This window comes from Apodemus sylvaticus, chromosome 12 (genome assembly GCF_947179515.1).
Source record: "Apodemus sylvaticus chromosome 12, mApoSyl1.1, whole genome shotgun sequence".
Taxonomy (NCBI): domain Eukaryota; kingdom Metazoa; phylum Chordata; class Mammalia; order Rodentia; family Muridae; genus Apodemus; species Apodemus sylvaticus.
Window position 1 is genome coordinate 45,130,265 of NC_067483.1, and position 23,447 is coordinate 45,153,711.

The 23,447-nt window shown below is 41.4% G+C and overlaps 1 protein-coding gene across 2 annotated transcripts in view; it reads right to left on the reverse strand.

Annotated features, from left to right (window-relative positions):
* The window catches only part of Nek7 (NIMA related kinase 7), a 128,275-nt gene that overhangs the window by 53,370 nt on the left and 51,458 nt on the right, over nucleotides 1-23,447 (reverse strand). For both annotated transcript variants that reach the window (XM_052200222.1, XM_052200224.1), the window contains exons 2-3: nucleotides 21,324-21,406; nucleotides 4,520-4,660 (exon numbers count right to left, since the gene is read on the reverse strand). In XM_052200222.1, the coding sequence (XP_052056182.1) occupies nucleotides 4,520-4,660; nucleotides 21,324-21,380 (198 nt within the window). In that variant the 5' untranslated portion in view covers nucleotides 21,381-21,406. The remainder of the gene's footprint in view (nucleotides 1-4,519; nucleotides 4,661-21,323; nucleotides 21,407-23,447) is intronic.

Sequence of the window (23,447 nt, forward strand, 5' to 3'; positions counted from 1 at the left end):
GCAACCACATGGTGGCTCACAACCATCTGTAATGAGATCAGGTGTCCTCTTGTGCATGCATACATGCAGGCAGAATGCATAATAAATAAAGCTTAAAAAAAAGATAACTGACCAGGACATACATGCTGGCAGAACACTGTATGTATGTGTGTGTGTGTGTGTGTGTGTGTGTGTGTGTGTGTATAAAATAAATCTTTTTAAAAAACTTATTAAAAGAATCAAATTAAGTTATGGAAACCAGTTAAAAAACAGATACCAAATAAGAAATCTGAATAATATTGAGTGATACTTGATAGGTGTCAATGACTAAGTATAGTTTGACAGAGGAAATAAAAGAGATGAGAATAGTTAAGGATTTTGAGACTTGGAGACACAACAGGTAACACAGAGGGAAGATAGTCACGTATATACAGACACTATGAGCCTAGCTTCAGAAAAATCAAGAGTGGTGGCAAGGAATGGATAAACGAAGAACGGTGGGGAGGCAGAGAGGTTGAAAGTACATTTAAAAACAAACCAAAACAAGTACCAAAAAGTACTAACAGACCACGGAGACGGCGGCACTATCCCTTGGCAAGGGAACAATGACTGTAATAGAGCTTGATACGAAGGCCATGACATGAAAATCAGGCCACACTGAAAATGGCTGTGCTGTGCCTAAGGAGAGAAACACTACAGAGAAATGGGGTGTGAGGAGGCGGCTAACCAGGCCAGTCTCACACAAAGATCAAGGTTGGAACACGGGTCAGGAGTGCTCCCCTTCAAACCTGCCTCCAACACAGAAGCTATAGCTCACTTAATTTAGTGTTACATGGTCTTCCAACGAATATTTTTAAAATGCTTAAAATCTCCTGCTTTTATCTTGTTCACATTCCAAGTCATATTTACTTCTGCTCCTTCAGGCAGCTGCCATCAAGGCCTGTCAGGATTTTAGAATGTCACCAGGTACTGTCAGACTCTCATTAAATCCCACCATAAATATTTTGGTCTCAGTCTTATACTGAGCCAGTGACACTAAGTAATCAAGGAATCAGATGAAATTAACTGTATAATCAGCAGTCAGGGAAGCTGTGTTGGAAAGAACCAGAGACAGGGAAGAAAAAAAAATAACACATTGGTCAGATTTGTCGCAGCAGGTAAGACACCATTTTAGTTTTTACAAATCAACAATAATGGAATGGACACGGGCTTTTAAAAGATCGTTTTCTGCTCTTGCATGCTTTAGGCTGCTAGATTTCTTTATAATTTGGAAAAGGCAAGGAGCTCAGTACAGACACACCTTCCCCTTGAAGATATATGGGAAGCTCTGGGGAAGCAGCTGGAACTCTGCTGATTGGCCCTGAGTCAGTGATGCAGGACAGAATCCTTAAGGACCCCTAAACGTTAATGTCAGGGTTCAGATGATAAAATTATAAATAGTCCATTGTAGGTTTGGAAACAAGGGAATTACAGAAGGAATACTTTAGCATCTACACACCTCATAACAAAGAGTTCTGGAAGGATTTTCACAGAGTTGCGAGCAGTAATACAGTTTTTAGACAGGTGATGTAGCCTTAAAATCCAGTATTTGGTTCTTCAGGAATTTTTTGAATATTTGTTTGGAAGTCTTCACAGCAGAACCTCACTTGGATAACAGCGCTCTTGTTGTAAAAAGAGCAGATTACTTTTTTAAAATGAAGAACAGTGGTTTTCCTTGTTCAATACAAGAGTCATCCATCACAGAACTCAATAACATGTCTGCAATGCAAATCCATTTCTCCTCACAAAGCCTTGAAGCTCTGTTCCCTAGTCAGATAAGCTGGGCACAGCTTATAGAATCATTTGCCTCTTCAGTACAAAGTTATGTTGAAACGGGGAGACAACACAGAATCAACAATGAAAAAAGAGGAAAGACAAAACAAACTGATCGCCTCCCACAGCACCCGAGGCACACAAAGCAAATCCGGGGCAGCCAGAATCAGACATTGGAGGCTGGACAGGGATGCAACTGAGCATGCTCAGTCACCCTCCATCTTCCAAACTACAAAGAGCAAAGCACAGGCACAGACAGAGTTCAGGTGCTACTGTGAGAATCTAAAAGCTTTGACTTCTTCCCAATAGCTCCATACCCCCTTCTTTCATCCTATTTCTAATAACAAAGTTCTGTAATTAAAAACCAATCACAGGAGAGAGCTAGAGCCCTGTTCCTTTTCCTTCCTTACTGTTGGTGGAAACCAAAAAGGGAGCCAAGAAATACCCTGAATTTTATCCCTTGGCCTCCGCCACCTTTGGCAACTCGTAAGGTCTTCTCTCTGTGAGGTAGCGAGGGAGGAATTTGTAACTACAGCTTGAGAACCGTAAAGCATGAGGATGGCCCCACCTAAGGATCTGTGGAGAATCCTTGTTTGTCTGCTTCTCAAATTCCTCTTCCTGGTTTCAACCTCTCCCATTTATAGCCTGGCGTAAACTCCAGCAGCTCAAACTGACATCTCTATTCTGCAAAGTCTTATTTAACAGGAGTCCATGCCACAGGGTTTAACACACAATTGTTTTTAAGCACTCTTTGCCCTTGGTAGTCAGACATATAGTAGAACTTTAATAGAGGTTTACTATGAATTAAAGTCTTTAGCAGAGGAACAGTCTTCCCCAAGGCGTGTGTTTCCTGACCACTGACATCTTTATCCTAGATTGCTTTCATTTATCCAACCCAGGCTAACCTCAAACTCAAATCCACCCTCTTGTCTCAGCCTTATGCTGCCAAGAAAAAATAAACCAGTCCAACTTTGGAAAACCCAGAATTAACTTGTGGTCCACAAACATGCTCTGCGGACCACCTTTTATATTTGTAGGCATGAATGAAAAAAAATGTGTTGCATATGCATACTAGTAAAAAACACACAACAGTATCATGCAAGAGATTGACCAGCAACTGTGAGCAACCTCGAGCACACTAAATGTATACTATGGATACCTCTGAAGAAGGAGTAAAAGGTACAAGCAAAAACTATTTTACTGTTTACTTCCTGAGTATTGGGCATACGGACATTATAAACAGGTGTTTATGATCTAAGCATGTGTCACATGGTTCTTGCATTTAAAATGTGATTTTTTATTTTTAAATGCTAGGAAGCAGACATACTGGCTCAGACATTCTAGGTAAGCACTCTCCCCTCTGAGCTATCAATGCCCAACCCTAATATTTCATTCTTGAACTATGACTGGAAACTTCGCTTCCGTAATGGCTATGACTAGCTTATGGATCAAATGAGAGGGAGAAGGATAAGTGCTTCCTGGCTGAGGATCGCCATTAGGACAAGTGAAACTGGGCACGGCTCCAGAGAGTGGGCGTGCCTGGTCATGATCCATGTCCACTGGAGCTAGAATACCAGGGTTAGGTCCAGGCTTAGAAGAGGAACTGAAAAATGACTGACAAGTTTAAAAAGAATACCACTGGCCAACCAAAATGACCCTGTGCTGACACTAATACAGCACAGAGACTTAAGATCATAGGCTAATCCTCTTGTTTCCTCTCCATCACTTCCTCCAAGTAAGTAAGACCCAACACCCTCCTCCCTTCCTGCTCCGGGGAACGGAGCTGGACTGCCATTCACGGATTCCAGGCAATGCATTTTATGAACGGATTATTTCTTTCTGATACCAAATAAACGCACAGCTTCGGTTGGGACATTCTACTCCAATGTCTAGTGAGTGACAACACAGCTCTCCCTCTTAAGTGCTGCCACCACCTCCAGTCACTGTTGGCTATGGGGGGAACAGCTGTCAGCATTTTAAAGCCTGAAAGTAGTGTTAAAACTGAACATTAATGTTGAGGTTCGGTCAATTGCTATGCATAGAAACGATACATTCTATACCCAAAGGTCTAGGCCTGCAGGTGACTTCTCATGTTTAGTTGTGCAAACCAATAGTTTAAAACTATTGGTTAAATAAAATTGGCTAAAGCCAATTACTGGATGGATTAGAGGTAGGTGGGTGTGGAGTGACCTGGTTGGAGGAGGAAAGATTAGGGGAGAAGGAGAGGAAGAGTGGGAGACAGGAGGAAGCCACCATGAGGGGAGAGGAAACCTGAAGAGGGCCAGGAGAAACAGCAAGTATTTGGGGTACACCGCCAGGGAGGGAGCCAGGCCAGCAGTTAGAAGAGTAGATCAGAAGTGACACACACACACACACACCCCAGTAATAGTCAAGCCAAATAAAATAACCATAGCCTGAGTCCCATTTATTTGTAAGTTAGTTGGGGATAAGCATAAAGTGGTTGTACTCCATATGAATTTCTATTATTAGTGCCACATATATACAATGAGAACAAGACAGATCTAGCCTAGGCTTTATGCAAACATGATATGGAAAGCTTAATTTCTACCTCATATTACCTTCAAAATAAGCTTTTAAAATGCAATGTTCTTTCTTAGGATTCTCAAACCATAGTCCCATGACCCAACTCATTCCAGAAATTGTTTTCCTATCTAATTTTTAGACACCATAATTTCACATTAACTTATACAGTTAAAAATCATCTTACCTGAACTTTTTTTAAAGCTACTGGAACTCCATCCAAGAGACAGGATGCTCTATAGACTTCACTAAATTGTCCACGACCAATTTTCTTTTCTATTCGGAAGTTGGCTAAAGTATTATAGCCCATATCTGGTCGTAATGCCTTCTGCAATTAAAAATAATACAAAAAAGTTTCAATCACACAATAAACACAAGACATATGACTTAAGTAGATCAAGATATGATATACAGGGTTTTACTGCCTACAGTAAAGTTGCAAACATCACACACCAACAAATATTTGAGTTCCTTGAGAATTTACAATGCAATTAAAAATACAACTTCAGTACTGGGGGAACTTACACTATAGGGATTGTGGAGGACAGGTAATAAAATGAAATATATACAGCATTTAAGAAGGAGAGGGCTAGCTAGGTGTTGAAGTCAAAGACTTTTAATCCCAGCACTCGGATGACAGAGGCAGGCAGATCTCTTGAGTTTGAAGTCTGCCTGGTCTACTGGGTAATTTCCAGGCTATACGGGGCAACCCTGTCCCAATAAAAACAAACGGAAGAATGAGAAGGCTGAAAAAATATATAATAAATCAAAAAAAAAAAAAGAATGACAGAGGATGAAAAGGATTTTGAAATTTTAGGTAAGAATTTTCTGCAACTTGACTTTAGTTCACATACTATAGGCCAGACTCACAACCTTTGGTCCTTATCCTCTTAGAGAGTCCTTGAGTTGAAATGGACACTGGTTCCCCAGCCCTACACACACATATATATAACCACCAATTCCAATCTGTCCACTAATACATGCAACAGTTTTTAAATTCGTGACAGTATTTTAGCTTCTGAAAAACTAATGAACTAGCTGAACTGGTAAATAAATGAATTAATAAATAAATATTGCCCTTGGCAAGAATTTTATCATTATACTATTATATTTTATCTTTGTGAAAGATATCCTTTCATTCTTTTTTTAATATGACATTTGTTTTAAGTTTTTTCTTCACCTGTATTTTGGCCATATGCTTCCCCTTCCCTTCTGTCCTCAAAGATTCTCCCTACACTCGCCCAACATGATGTTCTCCTACTTTCTTGTTCTCATAAAACCAACCAAAAAGAAAACAAAACAAAATCCCCAAAGACAAAATCACCACCAAATCATAACAACAGCAGCTCACACCAAATAACCATGAAGTCTGTTTTGTGTTGGTCAACCACTCCCGAGCTGGCCCTGGAGTGTGGCTCATTCCACTGAAGAAAACAGACTGCCCCTCTCCTAGCAGCCATTAACGGCAAATAGCCTCTTGGTTAGAGGTAAAACAACTCCATTCCAAATTCTTTTTTTTTTCTGCTACTGCTAATCAGCCCGAAGCCAGAATAATCAGAAATGGTTTCTGCTCTCAAACAGCTTGCGGAGACTGTGGCGAGAGAGGCACCCGTGGTATTAGGGAGATCAGAGAGGCAAGGGAGGTCCAAGAAAAACACCACTTACAAAAACATAACCAGTATTGTCATTCTTGTTGATTTTGCAACTCTACAGTGATCCATACTAATACAACTAACTCAGGGAAGCAGTCAGTCATCTGGACAATTAGTTACAACTAAACCAAGCCTTAGTGGAATACCCACTGCTTTCTGAAGTTGCCATTTCTCAGCTTACTACCCATAGTCACACACCTCCTACGCGCCTTGTGTTAGTAACTCTACCTATATACAACATAAAATGGTCTGTTTAGTAATAGTATGCCCTTTGGGGCAGTGAGAGAGCTTCCTATTTTGGAGTTTTATAAGATTCCTAAATTACTGGTAAGTACACTCTTCTACCCATCTCACACCTTAGTACTTGCTGTAACTATGAGCTAAGGTCTGGAAAGTGATTCCAGTGGGCCTAATCACCTCTAATGAACTGAACAGTACAGACCTCTTAATGTATCCAAAGATGACACCCGTTCATAAACAAATTACATCCAACTTGAACTCTGAGGCTGTCCAATGAATTTGGATATGGCTGATAATGCCACATCCTGGGCTTATCCAAGAGTCTCTCTTGATATATGAGCAGTGCACTAACTCCTAGCCTTGTACACTTTATCTTGCTAATTGCATCTCATTTATTATACTGAAGGAAACTGTAAAATCCTGCTATGGAATTCCATGATGTTAACCCACTCTTTCTCAAAATGAAGTGGGGGATAATTTGCTAACTGTGCATTGTTCTTACTGAAAACCCAACCCTTCTTTTTTTAAAACATAATTTTTGGGCTGGGCAGATGGCTCATTAGTAGAAATGTGTGCCACGGAGTTCTAACTGGGTTTGATCCCTATATGGTGACTGGAAAGAGCTGATATGCTCAGGTTGCCCTCTGACCTCTGCAGGAACACTGTGACAAGAACACTCGCACACATACAAAATACATTTAAAATGTAATAAAAATATTTTAAACAAAATGTTATTTTAAAATACATAACATAGCCAAAATTCCTACATTTATTATATCAAAGACCATAGGATAAATTGTTATGATAATAGAAATATCTACTACAACCATAACAGATGGTCTACTATAGTGCTTACTGCCTAACCGTCCCCACTCATGAGAAGTTTACATTTCCTCTAATTCAGTTTTCATGACAACCAATTGTAGTTCTTATCAAAACCAACCTGCAGAATTTGATTCCCAAATATACAGCTCATGTTACACTGCTCTGAGCACCAAAAAGACCCCTACAGAGACACCACACCACACGGAGACAGACACCACACTACACAGAGACACCACACTACACAGAGATACCACACTACACAGAGACAACACACTACACAGAGACATCACACCACACAGAGATACCACACCACACAGGGATACCACACTATACAGAGACACCACACCACACAGAGACAGACACCACACTACATAGAGACACCACACTACACAGAGACACCACACCACACAGAGACATCACACCACACAGAGACAGACACCACATTACATAGAGACACCACACTACACAGAGACACCACACCACACACAGATATCACACCACACAGAGACAGACACCACACTACACAGAGACACCACACTACACAATGAGACACCACACTAAGCAACTTGACCCAGTCATTCAAGTTATTTCCAATTTCACACTTATTGAAATCACTAAAAAATAAAACCTCAAATGTCTATTATAAGAAAATATATATAAATCAAAGTTAGAAAATTGTCAGAATACTTGTTTATGAAGTTTTATTGCAATCCCTGAATTTAAAATGTCATCTAAGACAACATGGCACATATTTAAATATGGAAATACATCAGTTTCACATACATTCAGTGGATATCAATGTTTTTAAAATGTCTAAGTTTTCAAAAAACTTTATTAAAAGAGATTTTTTTAATTGTCATTTTTTTCCTGATATAATGCTTCTAAGTTACTGATGAAGGAACCCTTCTAAGGCTTTGGCCCCCTTCTTCACCCTGCAGACTTGCTCTATAAGCTAACTTCCTGTAAACATGGCATTGTCATAGGGTCTCACTAGTGCAACCTCAAATGAACTGAATGTTAAAGACCTATTAATTCATACATGTGCACGCGAATGCATGTGCATGTGAGCACATGTGCATGCACACGCATACACAGGACACATGCATACATAGGACACACGAATGCATGCATGCATGTGCGGGCACATGGACAGTCTGCAGCATCCAAGAAACGCAATTCCCTCTTTCGTACCCACAGAAACCATTCCATTCATTCTCTTGATGAAAGCTTGCCAATCTCAGCCACAAAATACAGCTTCATTACCAGGAACATAATCATCTAATCCATACACTTTAAATCTGACTGGCAATTCTATCTTCTGTCCGCACAATAACTTGACAAATATTAGCATGAATTGCTAAGGCGGTGTGACAACCACATGCTGAGAGCAAAGTCTCACTAATGTGTTTTGGCATGCAGGTTTGTAATCACACATTTACATATGCAATGACCTACATTTGCATGTCAGATCACACACTGTCTTGGTTTATTAAGACTGGGCACCTCCCTGTGCTTGGCGGCCAGAGTGGCGAGAGAGGGCCAGAGGGCGGTGTTTTTTGGCAGTTGAGGGATGAACTGCCACCGAGGATTAGGTTGATATGGCCTGAGCATTAGACACTTCATTAGACGTAATCTGTTTAACAGTGGGCAGTGTATGTAAACTTCACAGCCCATTTGCGGCACCTTTCTCCCCCCATGGCCTTTCTTCAAAGGGCAGTGTGGGTGAGTGACAGCCTGTCTCATCTGCTCCCATGTCCTGTCATGGAGTGAAGATGTGGAGAGCTGACATGAGAAGGGACATAGCTGCACATCTCCAGCTACCCTTGGGTCTCACTCCCTCACTGCAACTATATAAAAATAAGCTTGTGTGAGATGCGGTCTCCTCTAGGAGAGCATCAGACAGGTTAGCGCTGCTCTCAGGTGATGATCACATGACAACGTATTCAGTGTCATCCTTCATTTAGGTGAATTAGATACCACTGCCAATCACATCATATTACTGCTTTAAAAAATGATACTAAGCGAGTCCCACTAAAGAGCTATTTTTAGGAGTTATCTCCTTCTTGAACCATATTCAACTACCTGTCTCAACAAGCTTAACTAATGGGTGAGTATGTACATATATATGTATCCTGTACATGTATGCATGTAAGTCATACTAGGAATAACAATGAGACCAAAACCAACAGGAATTAGAAGTCAGCTGAAATCGCTTATACTGACTTTGCTCCTCTAGGCTTAGAAGGAAAATGGACTCTCCCTTTCTTCTAAGGTATAGAAAATGGCATCTGAGAGGCATCCACTTAAAAGGTCTCCAACTTTCATCAGGGCAAAACTACAGGATGCCTTATATGGGGGTGGATGGCCTTTAAAGTCACCTGTGCCTGGCCATGGGCCCCACGAACCAGCTGCACTGTAAGCTCTCCCTCGGTGTTGCACTTGCCTGTTCCCACACCTTCTGAATAACATCTTCACAGGTGGCAAGCCACAACTGTCTCTGCACCTTCATTCCCTCATTAACCTCTGTAAGATAATTATCTTCCACTCTTTCAAGCAGCTTTATTTCCTGGGTCCTGCTTTAGTGTCTCCAAAGCAAAGGAAGCAGCCGCTGTCCTGACAGCAGCCATTCAGCTCCATAAAGAATTAGCTCTACAAACTCAGGCCCTAGGCTGAATGCTAGATCAGCGGTTCTCAGCCTGTGGGCCGCAACCTTTTGGAGGAGGAGGTCAGACATCAGATATCTTACATATCATATTTGCATTACAATTAATAACTAACAAATTACAATTATGAAGTAGCAATGACATAAATTTATGGTGGGGGTTCACGGCAACATGGGGAGCTGTACTAAAGGGCCATAGCGTTAGGAAGGTTGAGAACCACTGGCCTAGATCAGACTGATGTTTTGGTTATTTGTTTACACACTTGGTTCCCCCACTATACACTCAGTATTTAAAAGCAAAGACCAAAACCAAGTTCTTAGTGTATGACTAGAGGCCAGGAAGAAGAAAAATATTAAGAGAATGCTCTGGGAAATTCTGAGTGAACGTAGAGAAAGCACCAAGCACACAGGGCATGGCCGTGATTAAGGCAGGTTCTAGTCATTGCTTAGCGTAGATAGCAGGGCCCTGTGATGGAAAAGAAGTACAAGCCTCTGCCTCTCACAGCCCCACAGTGAGTTTCCTTTCATCCCATCTATTAATGAAGACTTCAATGGTGGTTCCTGTTGGGGTGATAGGAGAAACACTGAACACTACACTTCAAACCAACCTTGCTGGAAAGCCAGGCTAACCCCCAAGAGTCCACCATGTTTTCACAGGACTCACTGGGAAAGGTTCTGGAGTTTGAGCCTAAGCTCAAATCCTAGCTTCTGGTTTCATTCTAAGCTCATTTTCATCCCAGGTGTTCATTTCAATTGTGCAGGACCTGGACTCATCTGGGAAGGGAATCTCTGTGAGAAATGTCCAGGTGACGCCGTACTTCAGGCATTCCGATTAAGGCTGATCTTAACTGGGTTAACTGAGGTGGGGCATCCCACTCTGACTGTGAGCAGCACTTCAGGAGCTGGACCCTGAAATGAATGAATGGGCAAATGGAGTTCAACAAGAGGAGGAGGCTCTGTTTCTTAACTGTGGATGCCATGTGACTATCTTCTCCTTACAGTTCCTGCCAAAATGGGCTGCAACCTGGAACTGTGAACGAAATAATCCCACTGTCCCTTAAGTTGCTCTTGTCTGGGCTGGAGAGATGGCTCAGAGATTAAAAGTATTGACTGCTCTTCCGAAGGTATTGAGTTCAAATCCCAGCAACCATATGGTGGCTCACAACCATCCATAGTAAGATCTGATGCCTCTTCTGGGGTGTCTGAAGACAGCTACAGTGTACTAAAGATAGAATAATAAATAGATCTTTAAAAAACAAAAGTTGTTCTTGTCAGAGTATGTTATCATTGCACCAGAAAAGAAACTAAGACAGCAAGCCACCGGATCTGTTTACCATTTCTTGTAAAAGAGGTGAGAGTCAAACTCAAAGAACCGCACATAGGTGAGCAATTGAACATGAGGCATGTAGAGCAGAAACCAGCATCTCACCAGGGCCGGGATCATCTGAGACTCTCCCTTCCCCAGGAGACTGAGCAACAGGAAGGCACAGCCCCTCCCTCTCACTGCTGTGCGTTCACAGATCCTCCTTGTGCATGGTAGCCGCCAAGATCACCTTCCTTCTTCCTTCTCCATCTGTACTTTCTATCTTTTTTTCCCTAGGACAGTGGAGTCAATCTGTTCCCATGCTCCATACATGCCCATAGAATACTCGGGTGGTGTCCCGAGCATCTCCCAGTTTGGTGCTGGGTCTCACGATTGGAATAGACTTTACTATACATTCTGTCATCATTGATGAATGAAAACAGCCAAGCACCTTAGATAGACCACATGGATGGCAACACAGCACATACAACTGTAGTCACTCTCCCCAAAATCCTTTTGACACTTGCTGTGATGGAACTTTTAACACATAAAAAGTGTATAAATCGCTCTAAACTCTTTGGTGGTACTTAGGTTATATGGCTGGAGTATATTTACAACAGTTAGAAATCATGGTCATGGCCCATAAACAAAGCCCTGCATGCTCTTCATGACAATGACACAGAGATGTCACATAGCCAGTGCATAGTGTCTTCTTCACTTCATGTCCCATGTAGTACTTTCAAACACTCATTTGTGGAAGAAACTAAAGACTATAATTAGCATGGTTAACCCATCCATGCCTATATAAAGTGCTTCTCAATATCACTTGTTTCTAAGCAACATCCACAACTCCTTACTTCATGGGCAAAATGAAACGTGATATTGGAAGTACTTTAAGAGTATTATTTTTTATTATAATTTATTAATTTTACTGCCTCTCCCTCTGCCCCCATTCTATGTGTATGTGTGCCCACATGCGTGTGTGTGTGTGTTGTGTGTGTGTGTTTGTGTGTTTACTAAGAGGCTATTCTCTGAAAGAATTCTTAGATCTCAGAAACTCGTGTTCAAAATCATATTCGGCAACTATGAAATCAACCTCTCGAGTGAATGAATCTTTTAACATGTTAAATGTCCCGAGCTCTTGTTGAGGCAGGCCTCACTGATCTGAAACACTCATTTAATAATCTTGTTAACTACAGTAATTACAACGATCTTCCGGACTTAAGTTGTGTTTCCTTCACAGGGATACTTCTCACTTCTGAAATAAAATGTATTCTGTAGGACACTGGCTCTTTTTAAATAATAATTTCATATGATTAAATTAATTTCTCTAATTTGCTTTAAAATTTGAAGGCAAGGACATGTACTGAGCAGTAGATAATCCAGGGAAACATTATAATGATAATTCTCTATGGAGAAATTAGAAGAGTCACAGCATGGACTCACTAAACTCCCTAGAGAGAAAATTATGTCCTGATATTCCTTGAGGTATTAGCAATGATCCACCACACAAGCCAGTACTAATTACAATATTTAACACCATTAATAAGGTTTTTTATCATTATTGCAAACTCCTCTTATTGATTCTTGCTTTACTACTTGCCTGAAGCAATAGATTGGTTTAGATTCTATATTAATGCTGTCAAATACCTCCTAAACTGAAAAAGGCCAAAACACTGATTGTCCACCAATTTTACTTTGCAATGATATTTATGCTGTCATCTGTCATTTTAAAGACACACTGTGTACCTCTAAACCATACAAGTCAGAACACCTCTTCTGACATATCAAGCATACATTATTTCCCACAGACCTCATTAAAAAGAAAAGAAAAATAAAATGCAGTGCATACCATCAATGCCTAACTATTTGTGTTTCTTCTGATTTGAAAAAGTATCTCTCTAAAAATTTCTTTATTTCAAAAGCAGCCTGTCCCTAAAAGTCTTCTAAGTACAACAGACTTAACACCAAATTTTAAAGGGATGTCATTTATTACTCAGTAAATTTTGAAATTTAAAAGAGGAAATTCTCCCGAAGAACAGGGAAATAACTGAAAGATACATTAAATATACAACTTAAATGTTCCAAGGCCTAGCATTTGTAGTATATGATCATTATCAATTATATTGCTCATTATAATAATTACTATATTTATAGGATTGAATGAAAACTACTATATCTCTCTTAAGTTATTATGAGCAAGATAGTTAAAGCCATTGGCACCCCTATCTCACCAACTTTAGCAGCTACATCTGATAAAACAAAACACAGAAGAAAAACCCCATAATACAAACAAATTCAGGACAAAACAGATTGTCTTTGAGATTGCTCATTTATCCCACAGATATTAAACAATAAAGAACCGGTGATATTAAAAAGGCAGTGCATACAAGGCAGGATTTGATATTTAGTCTGTATATTTACACACTAGGCAAAGAAATAATCTAGATTTGTGTGGCTGACAACGAATCATGGTTACTTTACATTACACAATGGAGGGATCATTCTACTGAGCATAAAACATTTATACTGAGATTAAAAGACAAAAGAGGAGTCTAGAGGTGGAATCTGGTAGCAGGGGCCTAGGTTAGCATGTGTGTGGACCAGGGTTTGATCCTCAGCACTGGAAAACAAAACAAAAAGAATAAGTCTGACGTGTTCAAGAAACATGGAGGCGTACAGCAGAGCTGGGTGTGGGACTGTTTGAAACAAACTCTTAAGCAACACAGTGAAAGAGAGAAGCACGGATAAAATCCCTTTGAGTTCTGTCTGACAAGAATGGCGGATTTGGGCTTTAGTCATGGGGGCACTGCGCTGTGTTCTAGGACACTGTGTTGACACCTAAGGAGGCTTTGTGGGGAGTGGGAGGAATTGAGTATGGGCAGAAAGTGAAGGACTAGGCCTGGAAGTTACAGCAGCATGAAGGGCAGGTGGAATCAGCCACGGGGTCTGCCAGTGTGGAGGACCAAGAAGCAGAGAGATACCAAACGTTGCTGACTTTGGGGTTGAGAACACTATGGACAGTAATCACATTTACTGAGAGAAGCTAGGTTACATGAGAAACAGTTTGTATAGAAGATAGGTAATAAAAATGTGATCAAGGAAAATGTTTGATAAAGCAGAACAAGCAACAAACAAACAACACAGCAGTCTGTGGGCCAAGGCAGTGGTATCATGTGTGGTGACACATGCCGTGATCCCAGCAAGCGGGCAGTGACGTGGGCAGTAGAGGCAAGATGATCAGTCTCAGCTCTATAGCAAGTTTGAGGACAGCCTGGACGACATGAGACACTGCATCAATAAGCGAACAACCGGACAGTTTTTTAAAAAGATGTTATATGTATGCGTGTTTTGCCTGCAGGCAGGTATATGTGTTGTATGGGTGTCTGGTGCCCAGGGAGGCCAGAAGAGGGGCGCTAGGATTCTTGGAATTGGCATTACAGATAGCTGTGAGCCACCATATGGGTGCTGGGAAGTGAACTAGGTCCTTTCCAGGAGCAGCAGGTAGTCTGGGAGCCATCTCTCCAGCCACAAGAAGATGATTAGTGATAGCACGCCATCATCATCAACACTATCACTCAACAAAGGTTAACGATAGCTCAACCATGGACAAAAACTCTGCAGGGCAAATAAATAAATAAACAAACAAACAAACAAACAAACAAATAAATCTATTCTGATTTATTGACAGGAACACTTAGTGAAAGAACAAAAACTTAATCCTGGACAGTTTTAAATCAGAGCTCACACTACTCACCCACAGTGAGCAGTCTATTTCCTTCCAGTTTCTAAATACAAAATCAAACCACTCACATCTGGGGGAGATGCAGCGATCAACCCCAGGACCTTTATCATTGACGGTCTGATAAGGGTTCCTTCTCAACAGCCCTGGTTACCCTGTAGCTCAAGCTGAACTGATCTCGGGTCCTGTTTTGGCTTCCTGAGATTGCATAAATATGCAGTACTAAGTCCCATGCTACTGACTTCTAACAAGCCAATCTACACATTAAATGTGTTTTCTACCACAGGGGGATTCCTCTTATTCTAGAAAAACATCACCTACTGAAGAGAAACTTAAAGTCCAACGTGAGCACTGCAATGAGAGCTAAGTACTGAGCCACATGAAAATTATGAGTCTTAACAAAAACTGTATCCTATTTTGTTGAAAAAAGTAACCTTTTTGATCAAATAAATACATAGCTCTAAAATTTTCTGGGCTATTCTCAAGACTCAAAGACATTCTCAAATATCCAGAGATTTCACTGTTGAGATTACTACAATTACACTTCTGAACTGAGCTGGACAGGCAGTCTGATGACAACCTGTCTTATCCTTGCCCATGTCACTCTGAATGACTTCAAACGCCAAGAAGAGGAAACAAGAGAATCTCACGCTGGAAAAGTCCTCCACCCCTCTCACAGCATGTCCTCTGAAATATGAGGAATGCTCACTCCTAAGTATGTAAACATGTTATCGATCTAAAAGCAATGAGAGCTCAATCAATTTTAAATATGTAGAAATCATTTCTCATTTGACAGCCTTCTCAATATTGTATCACTGAATAAAATAACTGTAAGCACCGAAACCCACCTAATGTAACACTTTGGTACATACTGAACTGAAGAGGTTAAAAATGAAACTTTCCATAGAGATAATTATCCATGCAATGAGCACTTGTTAATTAACTATCATCTATCATTCATTAATATAAAATATGATATATAATGAGAACAAGCCAGGCCTTACCAAGCCTGTAATTCCAGCTATGCGGCAGGCCGAGGCAGGAGATTTTTTAAATTCAAGGCATGCCTGTACTATATAGAGTGGGGTGAAGGCCAGCCTGGGCTGGTTAGTGAATGCCTGTCTCTGAATGAAAAATTCATAAAGGGCTGGACCTGTAACACAGTAATTCAGTGTTTCCCTAGCATATGCAAGGCCCTTGAGTCAATCGCTAGCACAAGTGTGGAGTTTAAGAGATAAGACATGACAAGAACTATATAAAATATATGTGTGTGTGTGTGTGTGTGTGTGTGTGTGTGTGTGTAACATGCATACTATCTTCCTCACAATGATCTTTTTATTGTCTTATAAGTGATCTACTCCTCTCCTATAATGCTTTGCCTAGAGGCTCTATCATAATACCATAGTTTCACAGTAATCTAAAATGTAGGTGCCAGGCTCTCTAGACCTCACACTGGAGGAGAGAGAATACGAAGGTTTCGAGACACGGCTGAATCAGAGTCCATAGATGGCAGTGGTAGAGATGCCATGGAGAAGTAAAAGGGGACCAGGCGGCACAGACCTTCAAAGTCCTATACAAATGACCAACTCACTCCCAACCATAGTAGTTGGAAGGAACAGAACAGTGTGCAGGTTTAAACCAGATTCTTACTGGACAAAGGTAACTAGAACTAGACATAGTGAAGTGTCTATACTCTAATAAAAACAAAAACATTAAATATGGAGAATGTGAGAAGTTGGAAATATAATTCGGGAAATTCTGAAGATAATTGTGTAATATATAATATATAAAACATTTAAAGGTGATATTTGAAAAGAAAAAGGATGGGCGGATTTGGATCCAAGTTTGTATTTGTTCAAAAAAAAGTGTACTGGTTGACTAGAAACACAGTTTACAGTCTAAAGCAAGAAACGCAAAGAGCAAAGTTGACAATGATAAAACAGATTTATAGAAAAAATATGACAACAAAGGTGTATTACATGGTTAGGAAGGTTCAGTTTTCACTTCACACTTAAAGAAGGTCTCTTTCTCACACACACATACACGACCACTTCAGATATATATATATCATATATATATGCAAATGATGGACGAGTGAATGGGAAAGTGCATCTTAGACAAGCACAACTTTATGCTGGCTATTGAATGCTGTGCTGGAGGAGATGGAGGAGCAGCAAGACCACCGGGGGAGCCATTACAGTACAGCTGAACCTCTGGCCTGGTGGAAGGAATGAAGCGGGAAGAAACCTCCCAGTTCTAAACATGTTTTGGATCCACAGCGAGTGGTACCTATAAACCAGACATAATGAGAGAAAAAGGAAGAAGCCAGGGATGTTCCAGCCTCCACTGTAAGAAGGATGGACTGACTGGCCAACAACTGCTTTCAGAAGATGAGGGGTGGGGCAGGCAGGAGGCAGGACCATCTTGAGAGCACTGTGGCTATGACAGACACTCCCACATTGGGAAGACTGTTGGGCATATGAATTTGGGAGAAGCAGATTCCTGATTCAGATGGCTGTGAGAGCCACATATATGAAATTTAAGAATGGAACAGAGCCTGGGTAAAGGTGAAGGAGACAGAAGGCAAAGGGAGGAGAGTAAAACCCAGGGGAAAACACAGATGCATGGAACCCAGGAAAAGGAAGGGTTTCACGGAAGAGCGGCTGATCAGTTATTTTCCAATGTAGACAGGAAGATGAGCCCCAAGTGGCCCACATGGGGAGAAGGGGAGGAACTTACACACTGTAAACTGAGGAAAAGGAAATAGAGACTTAGTATAAATATCACTTTCTAGAAAAGTCTGAACCTAGTAGGGGACAGTATAGGACGTGACTCTCCTGAGAATTCTGGCAGGGGAGGCCGGTGAGTTCAGTAGATTCATCCCATAACTAGAGGCAGCTATTTCCTGAACACAGATTCTAGCTGAGAAATGTGTGATTTTTCCGAACCTGTCAGCTGAGAGTGAGGTCAGGGGCTGATACATTTAGGGTTGCAGGGAAGAAGAACGAGAAAGCAGGGAGGCTTAGGAAGATGGGTGGACTCTGCCAGACTAAGTCTGTGACTAAGGAGAAGCCTCGGGCTTTACTGAAGGATCAGACCACGATGCTCAATTATGGCCAACAAAACTTTCCTCAAAACAGTAGTCATAGCTTATCACCCTATACCTCTATATCCATAAAACCTACATGACGTTAACACTTAGAAAAAGACTACATGACTTAAATTGCTATAAAGACTTCCCAAAGTATAAGCCCTATTCGGTGCCAATTACAAATACCTTCCCAGCATGAATTTATCAAAGCAAGCAATGAACCTTACTGCTCGGAGAATAACTGACAGATAAACTAGAAAGAGAGGAAGGTAGTGTGAGGGTTGTGAGCAAACCCTTTAGCGCACTGCGAGCCACCAGGGGGCTACCTTCCTCCTGCCCACCGTCCGTTAGCTCCTGAACATGCAGCAAGGGACACCGGACCCCCAGCATCCTGCTCACGTCATACATTCAAAGTCCTCAGTTGGTGCTGCCAGGAAGAGTAAAACACAGCTAGCTCACGTTGGGGTTAAGAAGCCGGCTCTCAAATAGCATCATCATAGTCTGCAAACGGTAAAAGAATGGGCTGCTTTTATATGCAGTTCTGGGCATGTGTTCTTTTGCAAATAACCCACATATTACAATATTTCAAATTATTTTTTTAAAAAAAGCAGAAATCCCCAGAACTTAATCTTCTAATCATTACTAAAATAATTATTCTTAGAAATTCTTAGAATTGCATCCTTTTATATAATTTTAGAATTAAAAAGTAGGCATGCAACATAACCTCCTCGTTTAAAACCTAAACATGAAAATAGTCACAAACTGTCACACACCTCTACCAAAATGTAAGTGTACAATTCCACTATTTAATAGTAATCTTCCTGAAATATTTTATTTCCTCATCCCACACTCTATACGGTCTGGATTAAAGGAGGAAAGGGAGAATCTACTGTCCTTCAAGAGGCTGGAGCCACGAGATGCAGAAGGATCAAGTGAAACATGTGTTCACTGCTCTCCAGGTTGTAGCCCGTGCCACCAGGGGAGGGAGACCGGGAGGGCTAATAAAACACTTGCCTTAACTTCATGAGAGCAGCAGTAATGCAAACAAATAAATAAATAGAAATGCATACGTTCCATATTCTAAACCTTGAACACAAAGGGATTGATACTGTACTAAAAATGAGAGCACACATCCCAGGCTGTGTGTGGGTTTATAGGCACCTCTCAAGTAAGGACGCCGGGAGTCATGCTAACAACATACACCGCTCATCACTCCGTTGGAACTAGTGTCTGACACACAGAAGGCTGACTTCTTTAGGTTTCTGTTTGTGTCCACACTGCCATTAGCATTACAAAAGTGAAGGAGTCACTGGGCTAACCATATGTTCCCATATCACCCCCATTATTCAGGCCAATGGTGTGGAACAAAACAAAGGAAGGTTGTCAACCCCAAGCCCGGGCTGTCCTTCCCTGTCTTTTAAAATGCTACTGGAGAGCAGGAACATTTCTCAAAGACTTAATAAGCAATAACGCCTATAAGCTCTTGTCAAGTAATCTTTCTTTCGCTGTCTCACACCATCAGTCTGAAGGCAGAGAGGAGGAAAAAGGAACGCTGCCCCCTCCCCCCCCCCATACGCCACAAGGCAGCCAAAGCCTGGGATGACACTTGCCTATTTCCAACAGGGAAAGCGGTCCACCCACACAGGAGCAACAACAGGAGGCAGAAACGAAAGGACCGGTGTGAAAAGAAATGCAGAACCGGCTCTATGATTTTGAAATTTAGACTGTGTGGCAGCCTAGTGCCTCATAAGAAAAACGATTACTTTCATTTCTGCCTCCTACTGCCGCCCCGACCTTTCTTGGTTGGCAAGTCAGTAGGAGGCAAAAAAAAAAAAAGTGATTTTTTTTTTTTTACTTTGAAGCACAGGACCAGTCAAAACCGTGAACTTCAAAATCACAACATGAACTCCCTAATTTTTAGAGGTGTTCTTTTATTGTCTTTGCTAGGAACGGTGCAATAATGGTGTCTCATTGTCTCATCATCGGGTAAGATGGCACTGAGCTGGGTAAAGCTAATGCCGTTTGCTTATAACAATCTTAATCATGTAACCTAAGACCATTACAAGGTTACAGATAGACTTGATAAAGCCAAGCCTGAAAGCAAAAGTGTCCCATCCTCTAAATGGTTTTTCTCAATACCGAAAACTCAAGAGCAGAGAACAAAGCAACACCCACACCCACACACACACACACACACACACACACACACACACAAAGTAGTTTGAGAACGAATTAAACATGGTCCTTTTAAAGACATCCTGATTGGCTTCAACTCTGTATCTAACTGAGCCCCACTACATGTTAAAAATAAGAGTTCAACACTGTCCAAAGTAAGGTATCCTTTCCCACAAGGTTTTAGCTTAATAATGAAAGCTAAGGTAAATGCCCATCTGAGCAAATGAAACAAGGGTAACAAAGAGTTGGGAAACAGAGGGACAGAGAACAAGATCCACCATCACGTTTCCGGGGAAGACCGGAAGTTCAGACAGGCCCTACAGCAGTGCTGGGTCCCGGAAGGATGGACCAGATTTTAAAAACTAGAGAGCAGGAAGAAGTGAGGAACATAGGCGTCTTCTCAGAAGCTGAAAAGGCAGTTTTCTGGAGGCTGCATTTCTGAGCCGTGCTGCTGGGAGAAGCCAACAGATGCACTGAAGCACATGAAACCGCACACTAAGCAAGTGTGGAGACTCACATGGACACCACACAGGCTGGCTTCGAGAGTCAGTGCGCGCTGCACGGGGAAGTCTGAGGGGACGGTGCCACAAGCCCACTCCACTACAGATTCCCATCGGGTCCTCAACACGGAGAACCTTGGAGCAAAACCAAGGCAAGGCCAGTGGAGCGCAAGTGAGGCCTGCTGTAGAAGGCCTCTCGATACCAGGCTGAGAAGCAGCCTGTGTGAAAGGCAGTGGCGACAATGAAGCGCCACCTCGGAAAATGAAGGTTATGATTGTAACCGTCCTCTGCATACGGGGCGTCGCTGGGCACCTTAACAACAAAGGCAGGGCACCCCAGGGGGAATTTCAATAGCATGGACATACTGTTTTACAGAAACATTTTACATTACAAGACATTAGGAATAACATAATAAACAGTATTTCCAGACAGCAGAGAGAGAGAGAGAGAGAGAGAGAGAGAGAGAGAGAGAGAGAGAGAGAGAGAGAATAATGGAAGTCAAGGGCAGCCAGCCAAAGCAGAAGTGGGTACAAACTGCAGAGACTATCCCAAACCTCTACCACCCCAGAGTAGCAGTAACCCGCAAAGCCAGGAAGACAATGAGAGAAGGCACAAGCTAGAGCTGGCCCCCTGCCCTGTGCTGGATGGAGACCAAGCAGAAGGAAATGCATGGAAGCCAGCAATTCTGACTACAACTTGGAAACTGAAAATGAACACTTTGCCGCTCCGTGACTGCAGCTGTGGATTTACCCCCACATATTTAACAGAGAGATACGCATATCCCTGCTTACTTAAATTACCTGTGGCTGGAACTGAGGAACGGGTGGCCCTTGCATGCCTTGTGACTGTTCATCCATTCTGACTCAACTGGGACTTCAGGATTCTGCAAAACAGAAAGTTGAAATTTAAAGGACGCAGTCATTACCAATTTACACCATTTCCATGGGCCTGACACAGGCACGAAAACAGGATAGACTCCTGCGATGCTTCCCCTGCTGACACCTGCTAAAGCCGGGCTCTGTTTAGTTCACATAATCATACACTAGTACACCATCTCCACCTCTGCAGGCAAACAGATTGAGGACATCCCTTAGCCATGCTTGAGAGAAGAGGAACAGCAACGCTCGCCAGACTCGGGCTCGACGCCCGGCAACCCTAAATTGTACCTAGTCTTGACATTCTAAAAGTGCTGGTACATCTAATACTTTTATTCGTTTATTTAAAATTTTACTTTAGAATATCCTTTAGGGAGTAACAATATTCTGGATACAGGCCATTTGCACTGCAAATTTGATCTTCAGCTATATGAGTTGTCGAAAGCCTTCTCGATGGTAAACAGAAATGCATCCTATTAGGGCAGTCAGTCTAGATAGTCGGTCTCTCTGAGAAATGCCTTATAAGCTACTTATGAATCAGGTCCCTTATGGAAGTTCCCCCTTTCTATTTATTCTTCCATATTTAGACTGCTGCCTGGAATTATATTTATATAATAAACTATTTGTCCTTATGGATACCCAATTGTACTCTTTGAAAACTGTGCCCTCCACCATGCCACAATGCTGCTCACTCATCTTTGTCTTGAGTCAAGTGACTGCACAGAGACACGCGGTCAGCACTCTGTATTCACAGAAGACATATAGACGGTTCATGGCATTATTCCTTGAACAATATAGCAACACATTCCAGAACCTTCATACTACATTAGATGAGGATTATCATAGAGCATATGGGAAGAAGCTTTATAATGACTTGAAATACATAACCCCTAATTTATTTAAGGTTTATCACAGTGCCATCAGATTTTAGTATCCATGGCAAATCAGAAGATCCTGAAACTAATTACCCATCAGTACCGAGGGGACTGTGTCTATTTTAACTTCCCTGAAGGCTTCTGTTGAGAGACCCATTTGTCTATGCTTAAAACTCCTGTCAATGGGCATCTAAACTACAGAGTACCTAGCTACTGCCATATATAATGCAAAAATGTAGTGCTAACTAGCAATGCTGTATAATAAAGTAATTGGGGGGAGGAGGGAGAGACAGCGTCTCTCTACGTAGCTTTGACTGTTCTGGAACTAGTTACACAGACCACGCTGACCCTGAACTCAAAAGAGAGATTCACCTCCCTCTGCTCCAGGATGATGGGATCAAAGGTGTGTGCCACCACACCTGGCTTTCTACACAACCTCGATAATCAGGCATGGTGATACACACCTGTGAATCATAGCTCTTGGGAAGCTGAGGCAGAAGGATCACTATGAGTTCCAGGCCAGACAGGGCTACCTAGTGAGAACTGGTCTCAAAACACATCAAAATAAAAGCACTGCTTAATTACTTTTTTAACTTTAATATTAATTTCAGAATCTGTCTGATTCCATTTTTAAAAACGTTGTTGAAATGTAATTCTGTAGTTAAATATAAGAAGAAATAAGCCAAGCAGTGGTGGTATACACCTTTGATCCCAGCACTTGGAAGCACTGGATTTCTGTAAGTTCAAGGCCAGCCTTGACTATAGAGTAAGTTCCAGGACAACCAGAGAAATCCAGGCTACAAACAGAGAAATCCTGTCTTGAAAAAACAAAAGAAAAACAAACAAACAAAAAGCAAAAAAAACAAAACAAACAAAAAATGAAATAACAATTAAGTCTACAAACTTATGAACATGGAATATTTAATTTCTTGCAAAACTGGTTTTCAGTTTCAATAAACTGGTATTTAATACCTCTCTCCACATTGTTTGTGTTTTTATTACACTGTGAAAGCTGAATGTTTTCATTCCATTTCAGAATTTATTCCATACACTAAAAATAATTGCATTTAAATAGATTCTTGCCCGGTTGCAACAGCCAGCCCCTCCAGTACAATGAGCAGAAATGGAAGCAGATATCTTTTTCATGGTCTTCATCTCAGGGGAAAGACATGAA